Source organism: Equus quagga, unplaced genomic scaffold, assembly GCF_021613505.1.
Source record: "Equus quagga isolate Etosha38 unplaced genomic scaffold, UCLA_HA_Equagga_1.0 203_RagTag, whole genome shotgun sequence".
Lineage (NCBI taxonomy): Eukaryota > Metazoa > Chordata > Mammalia > Perissodactyla > Equidae > Equus > Equus quagga.
In genome coordinates this window covers 7,254,603-7,280,250 of record NW_025798627.1, presented here as the reverse complement: position 1 = coordinate 7,280,250, position 25,648 = coordinate 7,254,603, and the positions used below count along the sequence as shown (strand labels likewise).

Genomic DNA, 25,648 nt, shown 5'->3' with positions numbered 1-25,648 from the left:
ATCTCTGTCTAAATGAAAAATCTGTTACATTTTTGAAAACAAGGATGATGGCATTGACAAAATGTTTGTCTTTAAGTTTTATTATCAGGCAAAAGTTGGGAAAGTAAAAATAAATTTCAAATTTTACAGTCTAATGTGCCGTGTTATTGAAATGTTTTATTCTTTTATGTTTATAAGATTTGTTGAGAGGAAATTCAATGGAATTTGAAATTTGAAAATCTCATGAGAATAAAATGTTGATTTTTATTAGCTCAAGCATTTCTAGTAGCGTTTTTCGAAGTCAGAACCCGGCAGGGTGAAAAATTAGTGGGTAAGAGGAAGGACCTGTGGTTATTGAGTGACCAGGTCATCTCTGAGTTGCTCTACCATATTGGTTTAAAATGTAATGTTTTCCTTTGATTTTCTTTTCCTAATTTTTTCTTGCCCATTTCTAGAAATAAACCATGATTTCTTGAACTGGAACTAGAACTTCACTATCAACCTCTTTTAGTAGTTTGGTCAAGTAATTCTTTGACCAGACTAATAGTTTTAAGTCATTAAAGCAGATTAATCACCTGTGAATAGGTAATTATTTTTGTAGATACAAATATGGGCGATGGATGGAAGATTAATTCCATTAATACAATGGAAGACTTAAAATAGTTAAATCTTAATTATGTATGTTCATAAAAAAGACACAGATAACCCAAGAGAGAGATACTGCAGATAAAACCCGATATGTTAACATGCATTTATAGAATTGTTAAAGCAGATTTTCCTCCCTAATTAAAATGTTTAAGGCTAACATCAAAATTAATTTGCATTCTCTGGGTTTCTACCAACTAATGACATAGTAAGGCCATTTAGAGATACTCAGTGTTAGAGTTCAGACAATCTAGAAATAAAGCATTTATTTTACGCCATTAATTTACTACGTGAATAAGCCACGTCTGGGTAACTGAGAATTATCTTCAAGTGGGAAAAAATACAAAAGCATGATAGCTACAGAAAAAAATTGCAAAAGTCCCCAAGTCATGGAGAGTCCCAAACCACATAATGTGAAATCTGCTGTAGCTGTAATACAAGAGGATGAAATTATATGTTGGCAGGTTACTTGCTACCCTTCCTCAGGAGTTTTCCCGAGGGCCATCCCAGGATGTAAATCTTTGTAGGGTCTCTGTCTACATAAAAAGTTTGATTTAGGGTCTCGCTGGGTGGCATAGTGGTTAAGTTTGCATGCTTTGCTTCGGCATCCTGGGATTCACCAGTTCAGATCCTGGGTGTGGACCTGCACACTGCTTATCAAGCCATGCTGTGGTGGCATCCCACATAGAAGGACTAGAAGGACTTACAACTAGGAAATACAATTATGTACTGGGGCTTTGGGGAGGAAAAAAAAGAAGACTGGCAAACAGATGATAGCTCAGGGTCAATCTTCAAAAAATTTTTTTTTGATTTAGAAAAGTGTTATAAAATTCATGGGCCTATGTAAGGTATGATAATTTTCAATAAAGCTTCAGAATAATGGATAAAGTAGAACTATTTACACATTTGTTTATTGTCCAATCATCGCATGTAAACATTCTTTATAGTAGCTGGTAGCCAGGGGCTGTGTCTTGTTTTTTCTGTCAAATGTGTGGTTCCTGGCTAATTTCATCTCTCTCACCACATGAGAAAAAGGCAGCAATGCTGTTATTATTCACAATGCTATGGCTCTTCAGATCCTATCTGAACTGAAACAATATTGATCTTCTTGCCTCTGCAGTTTCTAATATCATTTATTTAAAGCTGGTTACATCATTACTCATGAGGCTGTATCATCCATCATGCCATGAACACTGGTTTTCCATGACTGTCTCAAAGGTTGTTACTGTGCTTTGTTGATCATGACCACAAATGCAAGTCTTACCCAGTATACAAAGGAAAATGTGAACAAGTTGTTTTCTGGTCATGTCAAATTTAGTGTTCAGAATTTTATAGCATAATCATAGAATGATACATCTTCCAGTTGTATCTTCTTGAACTCTTTAGGCAGTGACCATGGCATTCCTAGAATATGATCTGTTTCAATGTTGGCTGTACCCCTGCCTTCCACCACTTCCACCAGTGGGGAAGATAGGTGAGACCCATGGAGGACAAGAAGAGTGGTCCCATTTGTACAAGAAATATCCATTCGTTGTCCAGCATGGCTTAAGATCACCCTGGCAGGGAACAATGTCAACACGTGATGTAAGGCAAGAGAGGACATGGGTTCACAGAATCACTGGACATAGGGGAACAAAGGTCTTGAACACTCTTGGAAAACATGGGTGAAGCAACCCTGGGAAAACTGCCTGACAAGTGATGTAAAATCTGAGGAAAAAGTGGAGTGACAGCACTGGGTAAAGGCCACCCTGCTCCCTTGGTGCTATAGACTGGAAGTGGCACCTCTGTCTGAAGAACTCTTGTACCAACCCATGCACATAGCTTAAGCATATGCAGTATACTATCGGTATCCCAGAGCCCTGAACTTGTCCTGTGTCCCATGGAAATGTTGAGTTTCCCCAAATCAGCATGTTGGCACCTTTCCAGAGGCCCAATCTTCCATGGCTTCATAAAAGAAATACTCTGCTGGCTAGCAGAGTTTGCCTCCTGAAGGTCCTTTGGGACATCTGGTTTACCTCTTGTATGGCGTAGAGGCTTTCACAGAGGTCTGAAGGGGAAAAATGGAGACTGGGGCCCAGAAGGGTCCTGATCTCATCTGAGTCTTCCTGTCCAATGACACTGCCAGCCTTGGCTGGTTCCAGGCACCAGAGGGAAACTTAGAAAATTTCTTGGAAGTTACTCTAAGGCATGGGGCTCCCTGAGAAGCAGGCACAGGAGAGGGTCCCTGCTTGCCTGGGTCTAAGGGCATTATGGGATTTCCTCATAGCTTCTCTGTTGTAGTTTGTCTCCCTGTCAATTGCCTCACACAATCTCAGGATTTGTTCTTAAATTGCTGCTAAGTTACTACAAAAGTGCCCTCCTCTGTGTTTCAGGAGGCAACCTTTAGAGACATATTTTTAGGACCTCTCTCCGGTGGAGGTGAGGAATTTTAAGACTTTAAGAGTAAATCATATAGTCTTCAAGTATTACCATAAATTCATAAGCATTCAGATTATGTTTAATCTCCCATCTCCATTTCAGAGCAGGGGACCAAGCTCTGAAGAGAAACTTCCAGCTCATGGACTCCTCACACAGAGAAAGCGCTCATGGAAAATTGGGTCATTATTATGGCTTACTGTGTTTTCATTTAAATTGATGAAAGCAGAGCAACTTGTCAGTTCAGTAGAAAAAAACTGAATATATGAGTTTTGTGGGAGCTTCAGGAGTTGCAAGTTATGACTAGTAATGTAAATCTATTTTTTAATGTCTAATCTCCTTCAAAGAACAATGAAAGTTAGTGGAAGTCTTTGTCTTTTTGTACTTAGAAGAAACAGATATGAAAAATTGGTATTCTAAAGCCATAGATCAAACATTGTAGTTTAAGAACTTTAGAATGACATAATTAGAAAGAAATGCATCTTTTGTGGAAAAAGAAAATAAAATACTTTTTACTTCTTTGGTGTTGCTATGAAGAAAAGATGTGGTAATGGTCCCAGGGTGGAACTTTATTCTTGTTCTGAAGCATAGATGAACTCCTGACTTCAATTTAATTTTCTGCTTTTCTGTTTTCTTCCTCTTCCTCCTTCTCTTCTCTCTTCCCCTCCCCCTACTCCTGTTCATCTTTCTTTATCTTCTTTTTGGTACCCTTCCTTCATATGTGAGGAAATTCTATTAAAATCCTTTTGTGTCTAAATAGATCACTTCCTCCAGAAGTTATTATTTAAATTTACTTTGTAGAAAAATTCAGTTGACTCTCTTTCAAAATAGGGACTCCTGGAGAACCCATCTGCTCTAAGAGAAGTAAGTGTTTTAGGTAGAGCAACGGGTCTGATGCAAACTCTCTCCACAATTTAAAAATCCTTGGATAATAAATAATCTGTCTTGGTCTTAGAGATGATTCATTGCTGATCTCTTTGCTTATTCTCATGTAGCTATTAAAGGATTGAAAGGCTACTCCTATGTGGCTGTGATAAAGAAAAAGGGAGATCCACATTTCCCACTAAGGAAGGAGTGCCAAGAGAGAGTAAATGAGAACAGCTAGGCCCAACAAGATCCTGGTTATTTACATGTAAAGAGAAAATATAGAGATGCATACGCATCTTTTATATTTTTTTCCTGGAAGGCTATATAAGAAAACTGTACACCGTGGTTACCACTGGGCTATGGTGTTGGAAGAAGTAGGAAAGGGCTAGATTGATTTTCACTTGATACCTTTTTGCATCATTTGAATTTCCTTACCATGTTCCGTTATGTAGTAGTCAAAATTCTAAGATGGATTCAAGATTTCCCACCTCCTTGGAGTATACCCTGCATAATCCCCAGATCTGTGAATATGCTGGATTTTACTCTTGTGATTTTATTCCAGCTGGTCCTGACCTAATCATGGGAGCCCTTTAAAGGCAGAGAGTTTTCTTTGGCTGCGTAGAGGTGGAGGAGGAGAACGGGGAAGAAGAGGAGGAGGAGGAGATTGGATGTGCCACTGCTGGCTTGAAGATGAAGGGACTACATGGTAAGGAATGTGAGCAGTGTCTAGGAGCTGACAGCAGTCCCCAGTTGACAGCCAGCAAGGAAGTGGAGACCTCCGTCCTACAACAGCAGGGAACTAAATTCTGCTAATGAGAATGAGCTTGGAAGCAGATTTTCCCCAGAGCCTCGAGACAAGAACCTAGTCCAGTCAATACCTTGATTTTAGCCTCTTGATACACTAAGCAGAGAACCCAGCCACCATGCTGGGTTTCTGACCGCCAAAACCATAAGCTAATAAATGGGTGCTGCTTAATGCTGCTAAGTTTGCAGTAATTTGTTACACAGCAATAGAAGACTATTAGTTTTCTGTAATATTTTTAAGAAAATGAACAATTATAGCAGGGAATATTTGGGCACTAGGTTTATGGGCCATTATTTTCCCTGCTTAATTATATTTGAATTAAAGAACCTTAATATTTTTAAAAATCCAACTTTTACTGTAAGGATAACATGCGATCTTTTTAAGTTGGATGTAAAATTACTATAACTAAAGAAAGTCAAACTTTCTCATTGATTTCCATTGCATATTTTTATATATTCATCCCTGTCTCAGCCTAGAAAAGATATTATGTAACACTATAAATTAGGAATGTGTTTTCATGAGGGAAAATTCCCTAAAATCAAACAAACAAAACAAAAACCCAAAACAAAACCAATTTGAAAACTTTTGGCAAGATGGTGACTAAACGACAGTTTATTCCAGGGCATGCTGGGACTGCAGGAGGGGGAGCGTGTCTGTCTGCTTTGTTCCTGTCTACCCAGTGAACCCAGTACCTCTCGCAGCTTTTGGCATACAGTATGTGCTCAATGTTTACTCGCTAATTAAAACAAATGAATGTGCTTGCTGTCAATGTTGCATTTTAAAGACTATAGGTTTTCTTCCACTCAGAGTCTCCCTCCCACCATTTTGTTTTGTACTTTAGAGCAGAGAAATTTCTATTCGTGTGTATTCTTTTTTTTTTTCTGCTTTATCTCGCCAAACCCCCCTGTACATAGTTGTATATCTTAGTTGCAGGTCCTTCTAGTTGTGGGATGTGGGACGCCGCCTCAATGTGGCCTGACGAGCGGTGCCATGTCCTCGCCCAGGACCCGAACCCTGGGCCGCCACAGCAGAGCGCACGAACTTAACCACTCGGCCACGGAGCTGGCCCCCATGAGTATTCTTTAAGTCCACACACCTACCCCGTTCACAGTTTAGCTTCCTGCCATCTCTATCCTGGACATATATGGTGTGTTGCACAGCCAAGCTACGGTATCGCCATTAACTATCGTGAGAGACCATTTCTCAAATAACAATTTCCTTAAGGCTGAAGATTTGTTTTTCACTCAAATTATTTGTTCCCTCTTGCTTTGCTACTATTAAGTTCCAATTCTTTATGTAGGGGATTCTCAGCATTTTCCTATTCCTCAATAGATAGTTTCTAGATAGCAAAGACTCTTATTCTTCTGTCTTATCCACAGACACAGCATAGATGCCCAATAAATGTAAATAAAACAAAATGAATACCTTTACTGGGAAAATGTTTCTTGCAGACAAAAACTGTGCTTATTGGATAATTCAGGCCTCACTGCTTTTACTTAGTCTTTAAAAAGTCTAGCTACAAGGTAGTTGAGAAGAATCTTTTGGTCTCTGACAGTACAAAGAATGACAGTATTAAAGAAAAAAGAGAGAACTAATGATTGTAGCAAAATTACACTCAACGTACATCGGTCTCCCTTTCTCTGGTTAATTTCAGGGGCAATCTCATAAACAAGGGTATTGCTTTTCTCTACCCATCCTGAAAGGGGGAGCTTCCTTTTAGTATGTAGGGATTTAAAATTGCTGACTTCAACTCCTTAGAAAACTTGATTTTTCAAATAAGGGCACATTCACAAGAACACATTCCCTTTCCCTGTATGTCATTGGGGTTCTGGAGACAATTAGCATGCAGTGGACCTTGGAGAACTCAGCTAATCCCTCTGCTTCCTTAGAGCTTCAAGAGGTTGCAAGGATAAAGTTTCTTCTTAACAAAGGACATCTTGCCCCTTGTGCTAAATCTGTATCAGTTTTATTCCCCAGCTCTTGAGTTCTGAAGGCTCAATTTAACATCCCCAAAATTGAGCAGTGTTCTTTCCCTTTAGTACCTCATTACTAACAATAAAGCGTTGAAGAATTGGAGTGTTGGCTGGCAATTTTGCTATGATATGTGGGAGAGCAGAGTGCAGACTTACTTTTTGTCATCTATAGGACCTACTGACAAGAGTAGATACTTTTCATCTGGAACATACAAATGGAATAGTCACATCCTAGGCTCAGTTTACCAAAAATACCAATCCCTTTGACATCCAAGGGCTCTGTAAGTAACCCCATAGGTAGCTAGCAAGGCTAATAACAAGAAGTGGTGCTTTCCCGTTAGAGAACATATACCCACCTTTCAATATGATTGGCAACTGTTGCCTCAGTGCGTTAACTATGCAGCATTAACAGCGATCTTTTCACACGTTCTGTAAGCTGCAAGAAAAAATGTCTTACAAGTTCTGGCAAGGGTGTTTTTGCATTTTACATTTTCCTAAGAAGGTTTTTGTGCTTTTTCTCAAGGAAAATCCAATCCTGTTACTAGCTTTCTATTCTTGTGTCTGTGCCTCAGGCGAGGGAAGGAGAACCCAAGACCCTTCATCTCTGTAGACCAGGAGGCTTGAGACTGATGATCTGTGCTTAGGCTGCACCCAGGGAGCAGACAGTTATGATCAGCTTGTACAACACTTACAATGATTTGGGTTGTTGCCAAAAAGTACAAGCCAGGAGATTTTCATGTAAAAAGAAATCTGAAGTTTGGCCCTTCTTAAAAGAAGTTGAAGTTTTGGCAACACTGGGCCCGATTTCCTACATGGTAACTGGAGTTGAGTAGTGGCTGCCAGTTTGCCACAATCCAGGATGGCTCCTAGAATGTACCATCCCTTTTTGGGGATTAGAGAAAAGGCACCGCCTTCAGGCAGATGAATTATAGGGTGCCCCATCAGAGAGGACACGCGCACAGGTAATGGCTTTGCCACGATTGCTGCCACCTCCTTGAACCATGTCATGCACGTGAAAACCCTTTAGGCATTTGAGTTTGTGACCACTGCCAAGGCCTTTGAGAAGTCGCTGCCTGCAGCATACATCTTGATGAACAAGGGCTGGCCTGGAGGGTTTTCTTTGGTTGTCTGCCCACAGAAATGGAGATACCAGCATTTGTTTGACCTAGTGCCTGTGTTCCTGAGAAGACACCTGGACAATTTTGCAGGAATTATGTTCAGAGGCCAGTCTCCATACCTACAAGTTTCACCCCACTTCCCAAATCTCCACACTCCCCCACCTCCCATGCTGATTTGCCATTTGCTCCTTTTTCCAGCCTGTGTGTCCAGGCAGGATGTATTGATTTCTCTAACACGACACTGGGTTATGACTCCTTTAACTTAAAGAGTTTGAGGCCGTCTTCTTGTGCCATCTTTGAATAAGCTGCTTCCAGTATCCATCTCTGTTGACAGCTTGCCCTTATTAAACCATGCCCCAAAGTGAACCCTACAGCTACCGACACTGGATGATGCCAAGGACTTAGGAGCCCTGTGGAGCTTTGTGGCCTCAGCAGACCTGAATAATAATCTCTCTGTGGTTCCCCAAGAACCATGAGCTTTTTTCTGATCATTGGTATGACAATTATCAAAATCATTTACGAAGTGCAACTGTATGTGAGATGTTGTATAAGAAGCAATAAAATGAAGTTAATACTGTACTGTCTGAGAGCTTATAAAGTGATTCATAACTAAGCACAGCTCAGTGATATAATTCAGAGTCTGTCTTGGCAGTAACCTGGATTTCAGACTGGGGTTGAGCACTGACTTTGACACTCAATAGTTATGTGACCTTGGACAAGTCTTTTAAGTCTGTGACCTTCAAAGGGAAAAACAGTTAAATTATAACATGATGGGTAAGAACTTCGAGTGGTTAAGAACTCTGGAGTTCCCTCCCACCACCATCTTACCTCCATCTTAGTTGTAGTAAATTAGCTTCAAAAATCTCAGGGATAAAAACAGTACTTTCCTAATGGGATTTGTTTGATTAAATGAGATAATTCTTGTGTCTAGCATGGGGTAGGGACACAGTATTCTTGACCATTAGTGCCCAGCTTAGTGTAAAGTAAGCTATCAAAAAGGTTGGTTCCCTTTCCTCCATGCTGTGTCTGACTGCTTTGGGCACTAAGAATTCTAGCAAATGGGAGGGATGAATGGTTGCACTGCTAAGGACTTAGGAGCCCTGTGGAGCTTTGTGGCCTCAGCAGACCTGAATAATCTCTCTGTGGTTCCCCAAGAACCATGAGCTTTTTTCTGATCATTGGTATGACAATTATCAAAATCATTTACGAAGTGCAACTGTATGTGAGATGTTGTATAAGAAGCAATAAAATGAAGTTAATACTATACCGTCTGAGAGCTTATAAAGTGATTACTAAGCACAGCTCAGTGATATAATTCAGAGTAATGAATTGATTTTTCGGTGGAAAGTCTTTAAATGTATGAACAGCAAGCTGCTTTGCTGAGGGTGTGGCTTCTTAATTGGGCAATTTGATTAGAGAGTTAAAAATAATTTTAGTGTTTCAAATACTAGGGTAATACAATGGTTAAAACAACAAGAAGAATGTATCTTTAATAATGTCGGTTACTGCCTGTTCCCTTTAGGAATGAGTTCCTGGCTGCAGAAGTCTTTATCTTGACACCCAGATCAGGCAGAATACAAGGTCACAATGCCAAGTTCATCTGAAACTTGTTTTGCAGTGTCAGAGTCTAGGTTTTTAGGAAAAGACTTGTGGTTGCTATGGAACTGTTAATAATGATTGCTGTCTGTACCTCAATTCCTCATACTCCCAATCTCCAATAAAAAAATCACTTAGACTTGGGTTGTCGGGCTATAAACAAACTTTCGAGCAAGAATTAACTGGGCTTGGGCATTAGTGTCTTAATGTAGAAAATGACTTTCATTATGACCTTTACTTACACTAGCGGCTTGGCTATGTAGAAGGAGCTTCCAGTGTCCTAGCAGTGGACTGAAAGGCATGAGGTCCAAACCATGATCTTCTGCCTGAGCAATGCTAAAAGCAGAAACATTTCGGGCTGTCATCATACAATAAATGTGAAAAATCTGTATTTTGTGCAGAACTGGCCTTAGTGTGGGTCTTTCATTTTCACGTATAAAAAGAAATTCAGCCATATACCAGACTCCTTAGTGGAAAGAGGCAAATATTCCTGGTGAAATATGTCTACATATTTAAAAAGATAAAATCTTGTAAAAGAAGTGACATCTTTGCTATATTTCTGTGAGATTTGTGATCCATGTAATAGATGCTTCTTACTTTTGAATTATATTTCTGAGATACAGATCTCAGTGCTTATTAACGTATAACCAATCTTTGGGGGAAAACTAATCCAGTTCTTGAGCTCCAGGCACATAAAGTTAGGAATGGCTTATTGGATGGGTGGGAAGAAGACACATCTAATTTGGAGACTGGCAGCTTCACCAGTATGCAAATATTTCAACAATAATGCAGAATAAATAGCTTCCATTTCCACAACGGCTGCTCTCTCTAATCCCTACAGAGTGTGTTTTCCAACAATTATCTGGCCTAATTCTGTTTTATTGCTTAGGATTTTAATGCTTCAAATGTGGAACATAGAAGAAATGTGATTGTCAGTGAGATCTAAAAAGATGCCTGAGTTTGGTTTTTCACTGACATGCAGATAGTTTACAGAATGAATGAAATAAACATTTTTGAAAAGGAAATGTAAACATTACATTAGCTGTGGATCACCCAATTCCTTGGCTGTAAGAATGGACAGCAACTTTGTTAAGGTTCGGCAGGCATGTTTAGGGCCCGGAGTGAAATGAAGTCCTCTACCAAGTGTATGGCACTGCAGAAGACAAAGGTTTATCTGTGTGAATAAACTGAATGTACAATTCAACGCATTCATGTTTGCAGGGCAATTTAAGGTATTATAAGGTCTGGTAGCCAACAATATAAATGCAGATGGAACTATCAAATTCATCCAGCTGCGGCAATAAATTCAGATGCTCTCCAGTGCTGGCAAGGTGACGTCAAGAAAGTTAAACTTGAAGAATGAGGTTTGGATTTTTAAATGAGACCAGGGAAAAAAGAAAGCAGAGTTAATAGGGGAAATCAAGACTGAAACAATCAACATTTCAGCTACATTTGGAGGCTGGTTTGAAAATCAATTCTTTCTGCTTGTTCTCAAATTGCTCTGCCAAAAAACTGACATTGTTATATACTTTTTTATTTTTTGGTTTATTTAGTCTTCTTTAACACAGCCATTGTTAGTTCGACAATCTAATATTCGGGGTACATTATCACAAAATAAGGACATAGCTGTAGAGGTTACGCCATCAATACATTTGTTAATTCTATCCCTTTTACCAGACAAGGCCTAGTTTGTTACTACTGTCTTAGACTACCTCTATTTGTAAGGTTGCTTACAGTGAGTGCTACATACTGAAGGTTGGGAATTAGCTCCCTGGTATAACTGTCCTTAAACTATAATTTAATAGTTTTCTCAAAACATTAGCATTCTGTAATTTAAAGTAGATAAAACAGAATTTTAGTAGAATGTTAGTAAAAATTACCCTATCTAAATAAATGTGTACTTTTACATAAACACTAGCATGCTTTAAGAACATATTCATATTCCGTGAAATTAATAGATAAATAAAATATGACCTGGAATAAAATTACCATTACGTACAAAAAGGGAAAAACAGAATCCTTCCCAAACCTGTTGATTTTTAACATCTTATAACCTACATTACATCATTTGGAGTGTAAGCATTAATTCAAATTTGGAAACCATTACATTAAAGAATAGTATGATCCAACTTTCTACAAAAGCCAGTATGTATTAACTAATTTTGAAGATTTATGTTCATTCCAATATTAAAGAGACAACATCCTTTTGAACTTCCTTAGAGAAATATTTTTCATCTCTTTTATTTATTAAGAAAAAACGCAGCTTTAACATAGTAAAATGTTTTTATATCATTTGAAAATATTAGAAAATAAAAATATTATGAAGCTATAACATATTATTCCTGGATATATGAACTTTAGTATTGTTAGACTTGAACCACTATTGTAAATATTTTACTTCTAAGCACATACTTTTTCCTCTGTCTTCACTCTCTTTGGCATTCTTTGTTTCTCTTATTTTCCAACTTCTCCCTCTTAATTCTCTTTTTCTAATAGTCCAAACTTTTCTACATATCTTACTTCATTAGCTGAATAGTATTGTCTTTCAATTTTTCCTTCATTTTCAAAGAAACAATGGTTTCTGTTAAGTGAATATCCAACTAAACTTTATCTTCTACCTTTTAAAAAAAGTGTTTTCTTCTTAAAGTATAAAGTAATGTCTTCAGCTTAAATACATATGTATGTTATATATCACACACTTGAAGACTAATTAGATTCTCAGAGTTCTGTGGAAATTCAATATATTACTGGTACGCTATTCAGCAAGCCTATGGAATGATAAAAAATGAATCATATTTCTTGACTAGTATCTTAAGTAGCCTCTGGTTTTTCTTATTAAGTCAAATCGACCAGTGTTTCTCAACTGCTCTATTTCTTCTTCCGGGCAATCTTGGAGAAATTCTACAGAAAAAGACCTAAGGACAAATTAGCAATGGCGCCCCTGGCAGGTTGCCTTCATAGTAGATCGTGGTCACGAGCGTGCAGCTCTCGGTAGTGATTCGTCACCTCCTGGGCAACAGCACCGAGCGAGCGGGCCTCCGTTTCTCGGGCCGGCTGCCCACTTGCCGGAAGCCCATGCGGGCGCGGCAGGCTGGGCGCTCAGGCCGTCTGGTCCACCTGCAGCACAGCCGGCTGCACCCGTTCCTCATCCGACTGCTCTGCCTCCTCGGAGGCTAGCACATAGCCTCCCTCATAGCGCACCTTCTGTGCCTGTTCCAGGGCCACCGACTCTTCTTCTTTGTCTTCCACAATAGTCAAGTCGACGTTGCTGTCCAGGGGCGTGTTACTCCCTCTCGAGGCCGCCCTCGCAGCATCCCCCTCGGCACTCTGCCCTTCCACCAGGGCACCGTTGAGGGACGCCTCTGAAGCACCCTCCGCAAACGAGCTCTCCTCGTGGTCATTTAGCATCTGGTCACTGCTAGGCAACTCTTCTGACTTGGTCTCATTTTCTGCTGGGCTTTCTCCCTCTCGGACTTTCTTTCGACCGAAAGTGAGGGGAGAGACCTTGAAGGGGGAGCTTTTCCCTGAGGATACTTTCTGGTGATTGGAAGTGAGAGATTTCTTAATCTTCTCTCTCCTCTCTACAGATACGATCTTTGTCCCCAGCTGGTTCATCTTTTTCTCGATGTTCTGGCGAGAAAATGCCTTCTTGAGGCTATCCACTTTCCGGAGGCCGGATCTTTTTATTTTCTCTGCCCTGCTTTCTTCCATTTTTTCCTCTGTGCTGTCTTCCAGGGCCTCCTCATCGTGGGGCAATTCATCCTCCGATGAGAGGTCCACCGTGTGCAAGGTTTCCTCCAGGGACTTGTTTTCATCAGCAGGCTCCTCCTTCGCTTCCGCTGAGCTGGAAACTGGCTCTTTCATAAACACGCTGGCAGGGATCTCATTTGCTTCCTGAAAAGACGGACAATGTAGATTTCGTGTTAATAACACATTTCACAAATAGTCTTGCACTGCTGTAATTTGGGTGTGTGTGTTTTTGGCATGATAGAAAGCAAATGTTTGTGTCTTCAGTTTTCTAGAATGTGAAGAGTTAATGCTAAACTGGTCAAGTCATTCCCCCTAGGCTGGATAAAGCCAAGGGCTGCCTATTGGGAATATTATGAGGGCATCTGGCAAGGGCTCTATCAGTGACAGGAAGGGGGGGAAGTGGACTGTGGTTCAGATAAACCAGGAAGCTGCCTAGATAAAGGAGCTAAAGTAAGTTACTGTGAACCCACAGGCCCTCTCTCTCCTTCCCTCCAGCTCGGTTCCTGCCAAAATCCCACTGCAAGAGAGCCTGGCGGTCAAGTTGGAAGATAAAAGGTGGGGGCAGGGGAGAGAACTGGGAAGTCCTCAAGTGTCAGACACCAGGCAAAGCCCTGATCAGGTTCCCTCCCCAACTAGAAGTCAGAAGTAAAAGTGTGGTCAACCTTGGTATCTGGTCAAAAGTGCACAATAATTTTACTGACGTAGTAATTTTAGAGTAAGAGAAGCAACGGCCAGCCTTACTGGGGACCCAATCACAAAGCCTTGTGGTTTAGTATATCCTTTGTGGGCATTAATAAGGGGAGGTGGTACTATAGCCACTTTTAGAGTAGTTAGGGGGAATAATGCTGCCAGGCATAGTTTATGTAGCCCCTATACTTAATCAGGGCTTCCTTGGGCAAGAATACTTCACCCCAACCTGGACCTAAGAGTGAGGGGAGAAGCTCAGGAACCTGCCCCTCCCCCTCACTATTCCCAGCACACCTCTGCCTCCAGCTTCTAGGCACAAGGCAAGGATCTGCTCCTTGCCACATCTCAGGACGCACACTCTGAGAACCTGCCTCCCGAGTGGAAGGAGACGGTTCTCCAGGATTGCTAAGCCGGAAGATCTGAATTCAGACAGACTTGCGTCATGCAACAGAGGGATCCCTTTGATTTTTATATTTTTCTTTGAATATTGGAAAATGAGAGCCAGCCAGGAAGGTGCCTTCACGTTTTCATTGAAGGAAATGGCCCAGTAGAAAGAATGTGTGACAGGAGGCCGGAGTCTCCGTCCTGGCTGTACTGCTAAGTGGCTGTATGGCTTTCATCAAATAACTTAATCTCCTTGGGTCTCAGTTTCTTCCAAATATGAACAAGAGGATTTGACCTAGATTAACAGCTTTCAAGCTCCACTCCCAGGGGCGCTAGGGTGCTGCAAGAACGCTGAGGTGGGCCAGATTCCAGAGCCCACTGCCACCCAGGCTTCAGCCAGAGCCTCAATGTCACCTGATTACACTGTGGACAGCCCAGTGAACTTCCAGTTTGAAAAATAACTGGATTTAGTGAATATAAAAGTCTATCTGGGATCTAAATTTTATGCAAAGTGCATGTTAATGGGAAGAACTTCTCGTTTTGCAGTTTTGATTAACTAAAAGTCAATAAAATTGAGGTTATGATCAAAAACATACTCTCAAAGTGTGCCTGCATATATCTACTACAAAGACAAAATCGACCATTTTGATATGGAGAAACTTAAAAATTCCTCTCCTTGCTAAGCACCGAATGAAAAGATACAGCTGTGTCTCCCCATCACACACATGTACTCACACCAGAGTCCTTTCCATAAATTGGTTAGAAACAAAGGATAAAGTCTTGGGTAGTGGTAAAAAGCAGAACATCTGGTTAAATAGAATTCTTGGTGGAGTGAAGAAATCATTGATTCTGTTTCCCAAAGCTCTCTTCGTACCCTCCCATTTAGAATGTCAAAGAAAGTGTCAGGAACATAGGGTAGAAGACAAAGGAAAAAATTGAAAGGAGTATGGGATTCCCACAGTCATTTATGACATGGACTCTTACCAAGAGCAACTTTCCTGTGTTTCAAGGTTCAACTTGCCTTCATTTCCTTGGCCTGTGGTCCCCCTAGGGTCTGGACTTTTATCTCTTGTTCACTGCTACGTCCCAGTGACTAGCATAGTTCCTGGCAGTTCAACAGCTGTTTGTTAAATGAATGCATGTTGGGTAAGATGGCTTTCCAAGACAGCCCTGAGGTGGCTGGGGTGGAGACTGCCCCTCCATTGGGCAGGCCTGAGGGCTACAAAAGAATGGGTTTAACTCTGTGTCTAGAAGGAAGTTTGCTGACTGCTGCTGCCACTGGGAAATGAGAAGATCCTAAGGCCTAAGATGCACATTTTAAAGAAAGGATTTGATTCTCAGTGGATGAGTATTACTGAAAGAGGGGCAGACAGCAGAAATAGCTAGGGCTCTGATGCTTAGTCCAGAAACAAAATTACTTCTGTGGTTTGATGAGAGGGTTGGGAAGATTTGGCAGGAGTTGCCTACAGAAAAGGAAGAAACCAAGAGCTCAGTGAAATGTTATTAAAAGTCCTCAGTGAAGAAGGCATACATTCAGGCGGAGGAGTGTAAACATAAGCCTTGGTTACTAGAGAAGAGGTACGTTTCGTATAATCTCTCAGGGTAATCAAAGAATTACCCTGATAACTCCCCTTTCTTCAACCTTGACAAAAAGTAGACATATTAATTGTACTTGTAAAAGAATTAAACTAATGCTATTGTATTTTTTTCTTAAATGAAAATTTTATTATTAAAAAAAGCATAGTTACTACCGAGTCTTAGACTCTCGTGTCTCCCGTCATGTGTCCTTGACAGGTTGAGGAAAGTGCATTCTCAGGTGAGTCAGAAGTGATCGGTGGTAGATACACACTACATGTAGGAGCTCAGTCAAGGGAAGGTGGGAAACCCAAGTAACCTCTTGTACAAAGCCACGGAAATTTACACAAGAGTTCTTTGATGCCAACTATGAAAATAAACCCAGTGGGAAGAGACATAATCCAGAATGAGTTGGATGTGTCTTTATGCAACTGGAAACAAGTAAGATGTGTCTTCTTGGCTAACTGCTATGCTTCTGCTGTCATTTTAATTACTCCAGCAGTATTTTGTGTTCTGTCTACTGGACAGTGTTTATTTTGTGGCTTCTTATGGCATCCACTCTGGAGGTAAGCCCTTTCCTTTCACACAGAAATTTGTGAATGTTTAAGCACATGTCGGTCTTACTTTCCATAACGATTGTTTAGAAGCAGAAAATACCGACACTTTTCAAAATCTCTATTCTTTAGTAAAAGATATGCCTGGTATTTGACTGTGAAGTAACTGTTATGATGGTGAAAATTCAACTTGAATTTCAGACAGTGGATCCTCCGTAACTGCACTGTCTCCCAGGGGCCCAGTCTTACCTGCACACGTGTCCTTGCTCAGTCCTCTCACACACACCTCACAGAAATGCCTGATATTTCACCTGTCTACTGGTGAGGGGACACTTCTGCCTTCAGCCTTCTTTCGTAATGTTTTAATCGGCTTTCTCTTACCGATTCCGAGATTGATGGCTCTTTCAAGGGGGAAGAGGCTCTAATGTACATCCTCAATTCTGTCACCTCCTTAGTTATGCTGGTTCCCCATATATCTGCTTAGGAGCATGATTCCGTAACACGGCATTAAGAATCCCTTGTGAGTAGCCTTGCTTCCATGGGTAGTTCTGCACGACAGGGGCCCCCAGCAGCAGCTGACTGTTTGCCCTACAGATTTGTTTTCAAAAAGGTACTCAGCCTCCACTGACGGCAGCTGCTCTTGGTTCTGACCTTTCACAAGGACCCTTAGGAATTTTTCAAAGGAAGGGAGAATTAAACAGCACACTTCAAACATATATGAATGATATGTTTGCAGCGTAAAAGAAAAAGAATGGAAAGAACTCTTGAGAAGTGGCATTTTTCCTTGCACTTTAGCTTATTTGCTGTTTATATGGATTCTTGTGAACTAATAGTCCCAGGCGTGCATGTAGATATCAACACAGAGAAACTTGCCAACGTGCTGGGGACTTCTTGGGCTGGAGCCCACGGAAGCAAATTTCCTTTGCACATATATAGATGTGCACACTTTAAAAGAGGAGACCCTATGACTAACGTTAGAAAAGGAAGCCTACAGTAAGTCATTTAAAAGCTTGAATGAGGAGAGAGAAGCCAGCAGTTTGCTCTCCTGTCACCAATTTACCATCCCCATTGTTAGAAGAAAATAACAAAGGCCATCATATTCCCACAGGGATGTGGTGGCATCCTGGAGAGGTATGAGGACCATAAATTTGCGTCCATGAAATGTTTTATCCAATAGTTTCTAAATACTAGTTATTAAAATGGAACTGTGCCCACCTGACATTCTGATTTACAGGTCTCTTTTACACATTGATGTTTTTTTCCGATCTGTGTTTCTGAGGTATAGATTGCCAAGTGGATAAAGCCATTGATTAGAACTACACCCTAAGGCAGTTGTCGGTGGAATCAGCAAGTCATAAGAATAAAATGCATTAGTTATAATCCCTGAGCAGTCCTTCACATTCTGCAGAATTTAAAAGTTTCATTATTTTTCAGTGTTATCAAGGGTTCAATTCTTTTTTAAGATCACACTGGTTAGGTGTTCTTTGTTACACACAAAAAACCCCAAAACAAACAAAACAAAAAAGAAATCACACTGAATTATTTAAAAGCTGATGAAGAAAAACCCAGGAAACATGAACTTTGCCATAGTGGGATTATAGTGTTTGTTTTTCCTCATTTCAGAATTCAGCTCTATAATTTCCATTATTAATAAAATGCATTGCTATTCATTTTGTTTCTGTCACTTTGTTTCTAAGGGCCTCTGCTTCTTTGATATAAAATGAGGTTAAACTAAATGATTACGAAGGTGCTTTCCAGCTCTAAAAAATTTGATTCTGTGATAGTAACCTAAATCCCATGAAAAATAATTAGCAAATTGTAGAAGCAATCTCCTAGTGTCCTGATGTCAAACATGTTTTGTTTCATGCAAGAATCAAAACTGTAGGACCTGAGCTGCGCTGGAGAACATTTTTCATGCATTCCATTCAAACAGATATAGATTAGAAAACACAGAAGGGGCAACATTGACTTAGATGGGCTGCATTTGAGAAAGAGTGTAGTTTTTTAATGTATGAGGGAAAGTAATGATTCTTTTGAAGAAATACCAATAACAATCAGTTATTCCTTCAGAGTGCCTGAGGCAGTGCTGCCATTCAGTAAGTGAAAATAATAACAGTAAGAACTAGTATTTTGTTTATCTCATAAACTAAAAGGGCACTGGATAAGTAGCACACCAAAACCAATATCCCATTATGGGAAAGTTAGTCAATGTGATAAAATTATCGTGAGTTGTCATATAAAGGTGTCTTTATTATCTCCATCCCCATTTCTTCTAAGTCTGTACTAATTTAGCAGTTTTCAGGGCTGTGGCTTTGGATAGACAAAGTACAGCCTTTTAAAAAAAATTCAATTTTAAAATAGTCTGAAAATGTTACACTTTTTGTACCTTTCTAAAATTCTGATCTCATCGAAGGAACCCAGATGATGAATATTTGAGCACACTTATAGGCTTGATTCTCCACAAATGTATCCACAGTAAATATCTAACATCTACTCTTTTCACCCAATTTCACAATTTTCTGTGGATGAAAGTGTAAGCTGTCTGTGAGTACTCTCCTTTTGTTCCCGGGATTTGAAATCGTTCCCAAACTGCTTTTTCAAATAGTCATTACTAGAACTTTAAGAGGATAGAAGTGGGCATCACCCCCTCAGGGCCAGTTACCTGTGAAATTCAAATCTCTTCAATCAAGGGAGAAAATTTCCTCTTAACTGTAAATTCACTGATTTTCTGTACAAATTCTATTTTTAGTATAAGATAGCCATATTATAGACAAAGAATTTGTCTTATTAGTCGTTAGCGTTTGCTTTTTGATCAGCCACCCTCCGAGTCTTATTTCATCTATGCTGAGTCCCGTCAGAGTATTTTGAATTCAAACATTGATCTTAGGCTATTATCAAAAAAAATGTAAAAAAGAAAGCTCTAAGGTTAACAAGGATTTTATGACTTATTTTATTGCTCAAAGGGAGCTGACTTTCCTCCAGTTTTAGATGCTACTAGTTATAATTTGAAGTAATCACTAAGGCATGAGAGGCTTCACAGCTCCAACAATGTTGTAAGTTCAGCACAGATTTAAGTAAATAAACGACATGTTTTGAATAGGACAAAGCCTGGAGTTTTAGAAAATGCTAACGTGTGAGGCAACCAACCAATCAACCAAACAAGAGGCACCTGCAGATTTTGGAGACCACAAACAGGACTTTTCAAACCGGAAATGTAATCTTTGAAACACAACAGTACGAAATACGTTCAAGTCAGGTGACAGACTTTCTCTCCTCACTCTCTTCTTGTATTTTCACATTAATTTTTTTGTCTTAAACTAGAAAACCAATGGATTTAGTAAGGGAAAGTCTAGCATAGGGTTCATGTGGACTGAAATGACAAATTACTTAAAGACAAAAAGCTAAGGTGCCTGATACATTATCCATCCTCCTCATTCTCGGCAGGTCTAGGAAACATCCAACCTCTGCCACGCTGTGAAGACTGCACTGCTACTAGAAGGGTCTATTTAGGGTGGGCCCTTTGGGCAGGCGCCTTTGCTTTCATGGAGCGGTGGTGACATAAAACTAATTTCAACATGGTAGTTGTCGTGCAATGTATGGCAGGGAGTGGGGGAGTGGGAGTGTGGCAGAGTGTGTGTTTGTGTGTGTGTGTGTGTATTTAGCTTTTAATAAATCCCAACTAAAATAGCATAAGCAAAGCTGTTTTAAGATCCTGGGTACGGTAGGGTCAGCTTTTACTCAAGAGCCCTATTTCTAACAAGCAAAAGTCCAGCTTCCTTTCCATGCAAATGCATTTCAGATCCACCCAGGAAGAGCTTCTAGTCCTTGAGTTCTGACACCACGCTAGTCACCAGCCATTTTAAATACGTTATTCCATTTATTCCTCACCCTATGAGAGAGATACGAGGGAGGCAGCATTAACGTTTAAGAGTACACACTTTGGAATCAATGTAAGTTCATATCCCAGCTTCACCGCTTGCTTAGTAAATAACTTTAGACGAGATATAAACATCTGTGAAGCTCAGCATCCTCATCTGTAAATTAGGGATGTAGAGAGCAGAATTTGCCACCCCAAAATGTGTCTCTTTGGCTTGAGGATTATTTTGGGTTGATTATTTTTAAGAACCAAAGACTCAAGGAGAAACTTTGACCTTCGCCCAAACTGTCTAAAAGAATTTCAGACAGAAGGCCTGTTTCAGGAGGAGCGATCACCATAGATAACTCTAGTACAATATGAACTAGGTGTGGTGGACAGGGAGGAAGGCCCCTTTGATCAAAGTTCTCTCTGGGTCCCATTGTCTCTAGATATTTGGTTACCAAACATTAACTCTCTTCATCTCCCTGTAAACTGGCTTCTTTCCCTTTGGAGTCCTACACCTCTAAGTCCTTTCCCTTAGTCCAGAAAGATATGTATACCTCATCTGCCTGACTGTCTTGGAATTTTTCATGCTTATGTGAATTTCCCATGCAGATGTATTAAATTTAATTTTCTCCTGTTAACCTGCCTTGTGTCTTTTTAATTATTCGACCAGCCATAAGAACCAAGAGGGGAAGGGGGGGAATTCCTCACCCCCTACAGGGGCAAATGAGATAATGCATAGAAAGATGCTTAGCAGAGTATGTAGACTTATTAACAAGTCAAAATTTTTTTCTCTTATTAATATTCTCAGTGTATAGATGAGGAAACAGAAGCTTGGAGAAGCTAAAAAATGTGCACAAGATTACATAGTTGGCAAGTGGTGAAACTAGGATTTGAACCAGTGTCTATATGACACAATTTGTCTTCTCAACCCCTATGTTGGACCATTCTCTACCACAAGTTATTATTTCATCCATTGGCATAATTACTACCCTAGAAACCTTTACTTTAAGAAAGATCAAGAGAAAGAGCAACCTTTCAACAGAGGGACTGCCCTTGTATTTGTTTTTTCAAAATGATCATCTAGAATGCCTTGAGAGTTGAGATTTCTAACATCGCTTAGGTTAATAAAGAATCTCACACGGCTTAAGAAAGTCCACTTCCCTGCCTCTAGTTCCTTGCCTCCTAAACGGCTGTTCAAAAGAAGTGTCCCTGGGGGCTGTTTGCTAAGAGGGCCAAACTGGAGCCTGAACACATTGCTTTGGACTCTCTTAGCTCCCACCTTGGTCTTGAGCACCCATTTCAGCTTTTACTCACTTTATGGAGAATTCCTACCATTTCTGGCTGCAATTTCACACCCGTCAATCCAATGTGACAAACCAGGAGACCATGGCAGGGTTGCAACAGCAGCATGTGTCTTTAAGTTTCCCAACGGTTGTTTTTTTAAATGTCAGCTTTACGGTTCTCTTGAATTTTTAGTCACGTATCTTCTCCATCCCTCCCCCAGCATCTACAGAACATCCCTGGCAAAACAAAACAAACCCAATCCGGACAAATTGTGATTTCCTTTACTAGATAAATATTTCTTTTTTTCCTCCTTAATGGAGGGATAGGACAAGAGATAATCTCCCTGATTCATTCTGGAAGAAGGGAAATTTCCTTTGATGACTCAGATTTAAACAGGTCTGTACATGTTTGGTTTTGTTTGGAGATCAGTATTTAATTTAGAAATGCCTTGAGAGCTGAGATTTCTAATATCTTTTAGGCTAATAAAGTAAGGATCTTACATGGCTTAAGAAAGGCCCAGCTACGCATCTCTTTTCAGCTCATCTGGTGCATGAAAAGCTATTCTATTTGCATTAAAAGCCAAAAAATTTCTGGGCTGCCAAAGCCTGCAAGGTATAGGAGGACATCAGCTGCCTGAAGCTTTTCAACATCAAGTGCAATTTGGGGAGGACAGAAAAGCAGCGAGATGAGTCTTTCCTTTTATGGGGGAAGGAGGCTTAGGTTCTGACTTGGCAGAGCAGATTCATTTAGAAAAAGAAGGATCCCTCCGTTTAAATTCCAATTTCTAAATCTCTCTTGGGAGATGAAGGCTCTCTTGTGTGCCTTTCACAATCAAACAGTTGGTTATAGCCTCTCCCCTCCATGGCTTTGAAATCTCTCCTATTCAGATGGTCACAACAAGGCAGCCCTGGGGCAGGGATGGCAATTGCTTCCTGGGCTCTGTGCTGGCTGGGTTCCACCGGGCGGAAGGGCTTCCAGCATTAGGCAGGGCTGCCCACCACTTGGCGGGAACAACAGCCCCAAGCAATCCCCCTGTCCCCAAATAGCCTTTGGTGACATTAATTGCATCATTGATACATTAAAAAAATTAAGTGGCCTTTTCATTCTAAGGCAACCGTTCAAGGAGCAAATACTCAAGGCTAGCCTTTGTAACTACAACTGATAACACTGCTTTCATTTTACTTTACAGTTGAAGTCTCTCTGAGGAATGAGAAATATATCTAGTGTGTTAGTAAAGAGTTACGCTCTGTATTTTTAGTGCATCATTTGCTAGAAAAGAACTCAACAAGATTGCTTTGGCCAGAAGAGTCTTAAGAGGAAGAGGCTAGTTCAGCTCTAATGGAATCAGTCTTCAAGACTTGGTTAGTCCCCACATCGTTGGTAGCCTTTGGCAAAGGGGTGCTTTAAACAGTTATGAGCCTGACTTCTTAATTTAAAAAAAAACCATTCACATGATTACCTCATTTCCACAAAGAATTAAGAAACAGCCACTGAGTTAATTTGCCCTGTCCAGCTAACAGCTGCAGCCGGAGTCCCACGTTCATAATGCAAAGAGACAAATGAATTTGACTAGGGTGCACGCACCTGCTGACCTTCCCAGTCTGTGTGCAGTGCACTTGGGTGCTTCCTGACAGATGATCCCGGCCTACTAACCCCTGGGGCATCTGCCTTGGGTTTAGGCTGCTGAGACCTGGGAAATGCCCACCCCTGGGTGCAGATTTCATTCACGTTCGCCTGCTGAAGGCAGACAGGGACAATGCTTTGTGTGTATGATCCCTGACAGGCAGGACAGATGTACAAATTGCTGCGAGAGCCAGGCCGACTGAGATCATGAATGTTGAGGAGTCCCAGCCGGGTCGGAGGAGGAGCAGGGAGCACTCACCTGGAAGATGAGCACTTTGAAATGGTTGCGTCTGAGGAGCTGGGCATGGTTGTTCTCCAGCCGCTTCACCTGCGCGCACTGCCTCTCCATGCGTTCCTTGACAGCGCGTGTGTGAGCGCTGACCTTGCGGGACTTCTCCAGCAGCTTGCTCACCGTGTTGCTGGTGGAGGCCTGGTACTTGGAGAGCTTGGTGAGGTCGTTCTGGATGCCCTTCACGGAGCCCTCGAGGCTGATCTGCCGCTGCTCCATCTTGTGCTGGTTCTCCTGCACGGCATCCAGCATGTTCACCAGCTTTTCCAGGAGCGTGAGCACCGTCACGGCGTTCACCTGCGACTTGTCCCGGAGGGCCTCCTCCGTGCTCCCCAAGTTCAGGCTGGGGCTCGGCGTGGAGGAGGGTACCGGGCTGGAGCTGGCTGGCTTCTCCTGCCGCGGGTCAGAAGCCCGCAGCTGGAACTTTTCAGCTTGAGTAGCGTCCTCCCCCATGGCTGGACAGGTGGGAACGCTCTCCTTGCTCCGGCGGGAAGGGCTGTGGAGAGGGGCACACAGCGAGGCCCCCGGGTTTGATCTCAGAGTACCGCTCTCTAGGACTGGCAGAGGTTCAGACAAGCAACAACTGGCTACACTGATCAGGGGAACTGCATTCCAGCTGCTCTTAAAAGTCCTACTCCACCCAGTGGGAGGCGAAGGTTACAGAACTGAGGCGCTCTCAGGGTTCAGGAGCATGCACACACTTCCTCACCGCATTCTCCTCGACACAGGGCACTTTCCGGCAGGTTTAGCTTTCCTTTCCTACTCCTCTTCCCTTAAAAAAGTACGTTCAATGCCATATTTCAATCATGACTTCATCTAGAGGCGGAGAAAAACATGCTAATTTGGCCCAGCTCCACAGCCTCCAATTGGCTAAAGCCTGTAAACTTTTCTCTGGCTGCTATGCTACAGATGTAACAGAGCGCCTGTTTTTTTTTTTCCTGGATACGAGTTATTGTAACGGAAAGTATTGTTTGTATTTGCCCTCCAGCTGACTGATGGGCTGCAGAACTGCCGGCTCGTGTCCTACTGGGAGGGGCCAAATTTAAAGGGTCCTTGCAGCCAAGCTTGTATTGTTAGTTTTTAATTTCCAGAGGACTGGAAGTACCCCTGATGATGACAAGGAATACCGCCCAGTTCTTGCAACTGGGGATACAAGATAAGTTGAAAGAGACAACTTCAAGGATGTTAAAACGTGTAATACTGTTATGGACTATTATGTAATAGATGGAAAATTTTTGAATGATGGCTTTTTGTTTTTTAAACGTAGAGTTTCTTTTGAGGAGTAAAATTGAAAGAGGAAAAACCAAAAAATAAAGCATGGTCACTTTAAGAACTTACCATGCTGACTTGTTTTGACTAATTTTGAATCTGTGCTGAGAGTTTCTCGAATGCCCATCTCTGCAGGGCGTTTATGGACATGTGTCCACAAGCGTGACCCTCGGGCAGGTTGAGTTGGAGTTTCTGAAGTGCTTCTAATGTGTGACATTTCCAAATTCCTGTTCAGTGAAGTGGCACACCTGTTCTAAAACCTGGCTGTCTTCAGCCGAGCCCTTGGGACGCGGGGCTTATTTCCTAAAACGACTTTACATGCTTGAATTGGTTTTAAATGTATCCAGCCTTTGAAGGTGCTTTCAGCAGGAAATTTGTGATAGGCCTTCTCTGAACAGTTTTGAGAACAAATGTCAGCTCATATTGGGCCGGGATTGATAATGGAAAAGTGCCATTCTCCAATGGCAAAAGCTGCACGAAACGCAATCAATCAGCAGGTCGTTTGTTGTCACGTTCATTGAACTCGTGAGTCTCCACTATCTGCCTAGTTCTATGCCTGATGAACTATCCAGAGGATACTAACAAAGCCTGATAAGATGCTGCCCTCAGCGAGCGTATCTGCTAGTTAGGGGGATGAATTAAAGATATTTACAGAGGCCCCCAATTTCCTCCGAGAATTGGTACCCCCAAACCTACTTAAAGTGAGTCCTTTAAAAATAGGGACAAAAAAATTAAAAAGATTAGGTTGGGACTTTATCTGAAAATATAAGAGAATTAGTAAAATTAATTTCCCTTATATCTAACAAAATTTAGTTGGTCAATGATGTGTTAAGTTTTAGAACAAAGGTTGAATCAAGTGTTGATCTTGAGAAGCATAATTTTCTAACAAAATTATATGGTATCGTGATACAATATCCTTTTACATTTGACTTCTGTGGGCAAATCATAAAGAGGGTCATTATTACAAAAATAT

At 41.1% G+C, this 25,648-nt stretch overlaps 1 protein-coding gene across 1 annotated transcript; it reads right to left on the bottom strand.

Moving 5' to 3' along the window:
* Positions 1-10,924: 10,924 nt before the first annotated feature.
* On the bottom strand, positions 10,925-24,190 carry LOC124233454 (caveolae-associated protein 2-like). The gene is made up of 2 exons (XM_046650553.1): positions 23,377-24,190; positions 10,925-13,292 (listed from the first exon to the last, which is right to left on the bottom strand). Exons 1-2 carry the CDS (start codon positions 23,857-23,859, stop codon positions 12,498-12,500), a joined length of 1,278 nt encoding a protein of 425 aa, XP_046506509.1. The 5' UTR covers positions 23,860-24,190; the 3' UTR covers positions 10,925-12,497.
* Between the last annotated feature and the right edge of the window lie 1,458 nt (positions 24,191-25,648).